General features: G+C 44.4%; 1 protein-coding gene across 3 annotated transcripts in view; it reads left to right on the top strand.

The window, feature by feature from the left end:
* Window positions 1-4,697: 4,697 nt before the first annotated feature.
* The window catches only part of NOL4 (nucleolar protein 4), a 409,694-nt gene continuing 406,366 nt past the window's right edge, over window positions 4,698-8,025 (top strand). For all 3 annotated transcript variants that reach the window (XM_049901605.1, XM_049901604.1, XM_049901609.1), the window contains exon 1: window positions 4,698-4,982. In XM_049901605.1, the coding sequence (XP_049757562.1) occupies window positions 4,719-4,982 (264 nt within the window). In that variant the 5' untranslated portion in view covers window positions 4,698-4,718. The remainder of the gene's footprint in view (window positions 4,983-8,025) is intronic.

Here is an 8,025-nt window from a genome sequence, read left to right as displayed (position 1 = left end):
AGCACCATGTTTTTCCCCCCAGCACTTACCTCAAGCTCAAATTATTTATTTCCTTTTTTATTGTCTGTTTCCCTCAGAAGAATATAAATTCTATAAGGTGGGGCCATGTGTGTACACCTGTCTTGTTCTTTAACCCTAGAGCCTAACAGTAAATATTTTTTTGGCACTCAGTCAATATTTTTTAAGTGAAAGCATAATTGTGTGGATGAATGAATGAAGGTTTGTTCATTCTTGAACCCTGATTTTGTAATTACAGATTGTGTTGTTTGCACTGTAACATTTTTCTGAAGAATAATTGTTGGGTGAATATTTGTTATTGATATTCACAAGCAAGATTTTCCAGAATTTTAAAGAAATGTCATATAAAAGCTGACCATTATGTTGGAAAAAATTTTATCTTTGTGATGAAACAATGCTTGATTATAGCTCAAATTTTGGATTCTTATTAATTAAAATATAATTTAAATTTATATATTTATATTATAAATTTTATCTAAAATATAATGTAATTGATATAACAATTTCTAACTTCCTCTCCCTATAAATGCCAGCTGGGACCCTGGGCCCAGGTTGAAGATTGATATTCAGATATAGGGGTGAAGAATCAATTTTTCGACAGATACGATGTGCAGACAGGCAATTCTAAAGAAAGCATTTTGGAGAAATAGCCAAATTAAATTCCAGGCAGTATGTGCAAATGAATCATCGAGCTGAAGGAGAGGTTCAGTATGACCCTCAACATAGAGCTGGGAAGACCTGACTCCAGAGAAGTTAAAAGGAAAGGAAGGAAATGAGTCCAGAGTGAGTTTCTGAAGCATATTTTATGTTCTATCTGGTGCTTACACTCCTAGGTGGGCAAAATATGGTAAAAGATGTTGACTCAGCCAACACAATTAATAATGAGTACAAGTACAGGTCAGCTGACATTTTGGGTTCCACCAGAGACAAAAGAATTCACAGCACTCTCTGGGAACCTTGGCCCTTAAAATCCTGGGACTCCATTTCTTTACTCCAATGTGAATATTCTTTATATAGATAATCTTTTTTACCTTTTCCCTCTAAAAAGGATGCATCTTGTTTGATCATTTTATTTCATTTTTTGTTGTTGCTTATATACAAAATCTGGTTAATACAACTGGGGTTGATGACATATTTATTTGTATTCTGTTAATTCTTTATGACTAAGGTGTTCTAATTCCCATACATTAGGATATCAAGTACAGTAAAAAATACAACATATACACGTCTGTGGCAATGACCTGGCATTTCCTTAAGTGGAGACCAATTTCATCTAAACACCACCCAGCAAAGGCCAACAGCGACGACCAAGGATGGTACCTGCCTCCTTCTTCCCTCCTTCCCTTCCTCTTTTTTTCCTTTCTTCACTAATTTACTAACTCAATATACATTTATTAAGAAGCTACTATGGCATTATTTATTGGGCTGGGCTTTCTTGAAAACAAGAAAATATAAACTCTCAAGGGTCGTCTAATCAAGATTCTATGTGTACAACAAAATTACTCATATAAAAAGACAAATACAGCACATGAAGTGGTGCAGATCCTATGATCTAGATCAACATTTCTCAAACTGTAGATTGCCAGTTACAGTTTGCTTGGTCATCGAATAAATTTAGTGGATTGGGACCATAATTTATTAAATACTACTACTACTAATAGGAGAAAGAAGAATAGCAAATATCAGTGTATACTGCATGTGATAAAATGCATTTTCATAAAGTTTTGGAGGACAGGTATATGCATGCATTGTATGTCAATGTAAAATATATGTCTTACTATGAAAGAAGGCTAAAAAAAAAAGTTTGAAAGACACTATCCAGAGGAGTTTAATGGATGGAAATGTTATCATAACTTGAGTAGTCAAGGATGGAAGGTTGCATGGGGCTGAGAGTACTTGAATGAGGCTTAGAGGAGATGGGATGAGTTTTCAGATGGAAAATCTACCCAAAAGAATTCTGTACTTGTGAATTAAGGTATAAAGATAAGAAAGAGTAAAGTCCATAGAACCAGCTCACTCTCGAAAGAATTATCACCCTAAAACCACCATCCTTCCCAAATATTTCAGAAAATATGTGACCAACATACAACCAAATCTAGATCTACTGCTTGGAATGATCATTTATCTTTGATGCCACGAGGGAAACTTTTAATGGAATTGTTCCTGGAAGGTACAGCCCACTTAGAAAGGTGACTGAAAATAGTCTTCTGCCCAATTGCTTGTTCCAAATATTTAAGAAACAGAAGTTAAAAAAAAAAAAAAAGCGTGTGAAAGGCCTAAAGATAAATACCTTCAATAAACTGAAAGGGATTTTTTCTTTTCTTTTCCTCTAAAGTGATATTAGAGCCACTTGGACTCCTTTTGGATAGTGGAATCTCTGAGCTCTACTGGTCTAATATTTACTGGACAAACATTCAAGGCCTCTGGACAACTGATTTATTTTAGCATTTTTATTATTTTTTTAACATACATATACAAAAGCAAGAAGAAAGAATAAAACCAGTTAGGGTTGCCTCTGGAGCAGGGGAGCTGTTGTTGCAGGAATCTTGCAAATTAATGAGAATTCACTCGGGACTCAAGAGCTGTGGAGAGAAGGGGAGAAGGAGGAGATGGGGAGGGGGTATAAAAACTCTTCCTTTGCAGCTGGCCCTCTCCCTCATTTGTTGCTCCAATAAGCAGTAATTAGGTCCTGAGCTAATGGTGTCAGCTGATCTGCTGTTTTTAGGCTAGACCCAGAGGAATCTCCATGGAAACCCTGCTGGAGTCGTCCCCCCACCTGGATGCTGCCTGCTCCTTTCCGCCACCTGGCTGCCCCCGGGCCCGCTGCTACCTCCTCCTGCCTCTAACCTGCAGCCTGCAGCATGCGCACTGCCCCCGGGATCCCTAAATGGGACAATTCTGCCCGTGACGTCAGCGGCCAGCCGTCTCCACAGAAACTTTTGTCCCATTGGCCAATCAGAGAGCTAGGAAGGGGCCGGGGTGGGGGGAAGAGGAGTAGGAGGGGTGGGGGTGAGGGGAGAGGCGAGAGGTTTAGTGTGTGGAGCTGCTCGCGCTCCGCCCGGGCTGTCAGTCCCGGCTCTAGCCGCCGCGAGACCTTCCCGGAGACGCGCGCACACACAGCGCAGCCCCCGCGTACTGCACACCCTCGCTCCCTTGATCGCACACACGCACACGCTCAGCCTGGCCCAGCAGGAGCCACTGACCGTTTTGCAAGTGCCAGGACCAGCTGCGGCGCGGTGGGCACCAACATTCTGCGTTCCTATTCGGGGCTTTGGTCTTGAAGGCAACGACAAGGGGCGCAGGCGGGTTCGGACACGGACCAGGCGCCGGGCACTGGTCAGGCCGCCTTCGCGGCAGAGCCGCTCCCCGGGACGGGCGCGGGCCTCGGCTGAGAGTATAATAAAGAGGAGCGGCCGCAGCCCCAGCGCGACGAGGATGGGAACTCCTCTATTTCCAGCTCTGTACCAAACGGATTGAAATCCTGAATGCAGGAACGGCTGACTTCATTTGCTTGTGAAAATCGTCCAGAGGAACTAATATTTGGCTACTCTGAGCAGTGGAGGGGGTGTCCATGACGTGGCAGGGGGAAAATAGACATCCGAAACCTCCTGTGTGAACTGCAAACTGTGGCCAAGCAAGGGGAAAAAGATCCCTCTCTATTTTCATTTAAAGGGTTTAAGCATCCTTTTCATAAACTTACTTCTATGCCTTGTACCCAGTTCAGCAGAAACCAGAGGAGTCCTGTCTGGGGGCTCCCATCGTTATCCTGGAGACCCGCCGCCCGTGGCCTGCCTTCGTTTGCCCACATCCCTCTGGAACGGATATCTGTTTGGGGTACCACAGTCTATCCTATAGAACTATGGTCAAATCTCCATGAATGCTTTGGTAATTTCTGCGACCTAACTCGTAGAACCTACATGCGAGGCTGGAATTTAGCCCAACTGCATCTGAGGAAATGATATTTTAAGCCGTTTTTAAAATACCTTGTTTTTTTTTTATTCCTGTAAAACAGGATTTGATAGGCTTAAAAACATGACAGGTAAGAACTTTCTCTCTTTCTAGTCCCCTTAACGCCCTACGCAGGGAAGGCCGAAGCGGAGCAGGACCCTGGAGGAGAACGAGCCCAGGGCCCCGTGTGCCCTCCGGGGCGGGCAGGCGCGCGGCCCTGCTGCTGCTTTCGAGAGAGGCGCAGCCCTCGCTCCTGGCCCGCGGGGCCGGCGGCTGGAGAAGCTTCTGGGGTGCGCGCGGGGAGGCGGCGCTGCGCTCCACCTGCCCTGCCCCGAACGCAGCCTGGGGCAAGGCGTCGAGGGACCACCCCAAGTCAATATTGGGATTTTTAATAAACCAAGGAATGGGATTTTAATTATTCAAAGCTCAGCTCCTCTGGGTCAGATGCTGTTGGGATGGTCCTGGCCACACAATATTAAAGAGACCGATCGCTCAGAGGACGAGCAAAGCGTCCGAGGCATCCGTGGCAATTACAAATGAACCATTGACTTGGGAGCCCAGGGCATTGATCGCTGGTGCCCAACTGGACCCTCCTCCCCTCTCCCCATTGCTCCTCCGCCCCAGGCAGGCTCCGGCGGCAGCCGGGACCTCGCGTCCTCGCATCGTGGCCAGGGCTGCATTTTTCATGAGCCCGGGGTGAACAGGTGCGAAGTGCGCTGGGAGCATCCGGCCGACGGCCGGGCGCCGGGAACATGGAGAGCGAGCGCGACATGTACCGCCAGTTCCAGGACTGGTGCCTCAGGACTTACGGGGACTCAGGCAAGACCAAGACGGTGACCCGTAAAAAATACGAGCGGATCGTCCAGCTCCTCAATGGCTCCGAGTCGAGCTCCACGGACAACGCCAAATTTAAATTCTGGGTCAAATCGAAGGGCTTCCAGCTAGGCCAGCCCGACGAGGTCCGCGGGGGCGGTGGCGGCGCCAAGCAAGTGCTCTACGTGCCGGTCAAGACCACGGTGAGTGACTCGTCTTCCTCTGTTATTTGTCTGCCGGAGCAGCCCGGCGGGGAGGGGAGAGGGGGGGAGACAGGGGGAGCCGCGAGCCACAGTTGGCTCGGGTGCCCCCCACCCTCCTCAACCCCCTCCTCAAGTCGTCCCCACTCGCCGTAGCCAGGCGCGTTTCCCCCGCCGCCGCGTCTTTGTGGTCCTTTATTTTAAAGCGGCAGCGCACCTCCCGAGCCGGCCGTCCTCCCAGCGTCTCGTCCCCCAGACAGGCTGCTGTAGCTTTCTTCCCTGGGTCGGGCGGCGTCCGGCGTTCTCAGGCTGGGCCATTGTCCCGTGTCCTTCGCTGGGCGCCTGGCGCGTGTCCCGCCGCCGCCACCGCGCATAAAGGCCACGCTGGAACCCCAGCCGCACGCTCTGATAATAGAAGATTCTGATCAATAGTCTAGAGTGTCTCCTTATTGGCACAAAGCCCGAAAGCGGCGCTGGTCGTGGATGTGGGGTTTTCCCCAGGACACTATCAGCTTTTATTGTTAGACCGCAGCGTTAGAGACACCGGGCAACCCCAACGCCTTGATGATTCCTAGACGATTCTCGTAGCCTCAACTGTTCGGATTGTAGATAAGGTTCTGGAGATTCCGCCTACCCTCCCCCCTTCCCTTCCTCACTTCCCCCTTCCGCGAATAAAGCCGCAGCTAGATGATGAACAACAAAGAGAGATGGGTTTGAACAAATGGTGTATGTATTTGTTCCTCTTTCTGGGATAGCTCTAGTCTCATGGTCACAAAGCTCTAAACCCAGGCGGTGCGAGGCACTGGCACTGAGAGCCGAGCGTATCTTCAGCCTCACACCGCTAACGCCTGTAGGGCTGGGGAGCGGCAGTGGCGCCTATTCCCTTTATTAGAAGATGGGAACTATCCGCTACCAGTAGGATTGCAGATCAGATTCTTAAGACCCCTTTCTGCGGCATACTACGGTGGGTACTCGCCTGGAGTAGGGGTGGGGGAGGGTACCTGGCATCCTTTCCATTTTTGCCTCGCTTTGGGGTTTCTTGAGCATATGCTCCTTTTTTTCCCCCTCCCTTATTGGCAACTGTTCCCTGGTCCAGTAGTCCTGGAGGGTGCTAGAAAGGAGACGTCTTGAGAGCTATTCTTCTGTATCTAACTGAGGTATATTAAATTGGAAATATATGCATGAAAGGTTTTTCAAAGGGTTATTTGGAAGACTCTTTTAGGTTTGGAAAACAGTCTATAGTTTTCCTAGATAAATTAGGGATAGCTGTTTAAAGAAAGATTTCATTTGGAGTTTATATGGAATACGGGAAATGGAAATAGGTGAAATGAAAACACACGTAAAAGTTCTGCTGTTTTTTTTTTTAATGTAGTTTTGTTGGAAGGTTTCTGAGAGGTTGATCTATAAATGCAACCTTCTCCTTTAACATGTGGCATTGCTAAAAACAATGGTGAGATTACTGTCTTGCTTTCCTAAATCATGAGGACTAGATGGGCACGAATTAGAACCGGGCTTTATTAACATCTCATGAGCCAGAATCCTGTTGTAGAGAGTGAGTGCTTTGATTCATTTGTATTGGGAGTAGCATGAAGAACGGGATTTTTAGAAATAATTTATTATTAGAGAAATTAGAATTCAAAACATAAGAATGCATTTTCCTGTGGGAAATGCTGGGCTAAATGAATGAATAAAACAAGCATTAAAGATGTATTTATTTAAAATATAGTTTAATAATATGGAAGTTTTAAAGAAAAATAGTCGAGAAATTTTTTTTTTAATTCCTTCTCTTTAAACTTAGCTCCCTCTGTTTACCAGTTGGATAGCTTCACTTGTGTATTGGTCAAATGAGTTTATACTTGCATGGATCTGGGTACATCCATTCTATATGTAAACATATTTATCCTTATTTTAAAATTAATTAAAAATTCTAACTAGCATAAATTCTATAATAGTTATGCAAGATAAACTAAGATAAATATGAATGTCAGTTATTTAAACCAGCATTTACATACTCAGATATCTCTTTTTTTCAGTCAAAATTAATGCAGAGTTCTTAAAAAAAATGCCATTAATATGTTATATGGAATGACAACATCAAGGCTAATAATATAGTAACATGCGTTTTCCTTTTCAGTGAGGATTCCAAATATTTACGGGAGAAAATGTAATCTATCAGGTGGTATTATTAGATAATGCTTTCTACATAGCTTTAGGAGCTTTGATCTTCATTTAATCATGTTTTGAGATTCTGCTGAAGAGATTTTAATTCACAAACTCCTCTATGGCTCTTTATGAAATTTTTATGCTGCTCCTGACATAGTTATAGACTCCTCCTTCTCTGAGGAGACAGCCAATCACGATTTCAATAAGTTAAAAAATAAATAAAAGATCCTCTTTTATCCTGTGCTTCCCAACAATTCAAATTATTTCTTCCTTAAAAATATGTTGATTTGTCTTCATGATAGCAGGAGTACAATTGCTGGGAAGACAAAAAAAATGTTTTTTTTTTTTTTTTAATTTTCATTCAAAGGTTTATACTGCTTGAAACAAAGTACTGTATATGAATGGTATTTTCAAGAACACTAAGAATCATTCTAATCTGCTTGAAGTTTGAATGTTTGCGGCTGGTTTTGCTGTCAGTGAGAAAGAGAGATTTGCTCCTGATATTGCAGTAATCCACCGCTGCTGGTAATTAGACATCATTACTACCGAGGAAAAGGAAAGGGAGAAGGCGAGAGGACAGGCTTGGGCTAATTAACTACTTTAGTTTAATGAAAGAAAGAGAGACTGATAGAAACTGCTAGGTTGCACTAGAACAAACTAGACACACCACATAGAATTACTTGAAACAGGACTGTCTTCCAGTCTTCCGGTCAAAAAAGCTTGGTTCTCCCTCTTATCTTCCAGAAAGAATAGACTCAGCTTTGCAAATACTCTTTCCCCTAAAGCCTAAACTTAAAAAAAAAAAAAAACTTAGCTGATGATAAAATCAAGCTGGTAACATCTGACTTAAAAAGAAAATGTAGAATAATGGACAGGATAGACG

Source organism: Elephas maximus, chromosome 11, assembly GCF_024166365.1.
Source record: "Elephas maximus indicus isolate mEleMax1 chromosome 11, mEleMax1 primary haplotype, whole genome shotgun sequence".
Taxonomy (NCBI): domain Eukaryota; kingdom Metazoa; phylum Chordata; class Mammalia; order Proboscidea; family Elephantidae; genus Elephas; species Elephas maximus.
Note: the sequence above shows the minus strand (reverse complement) of the source record. Positions and strands in the feature narration are given on the sequence as shown.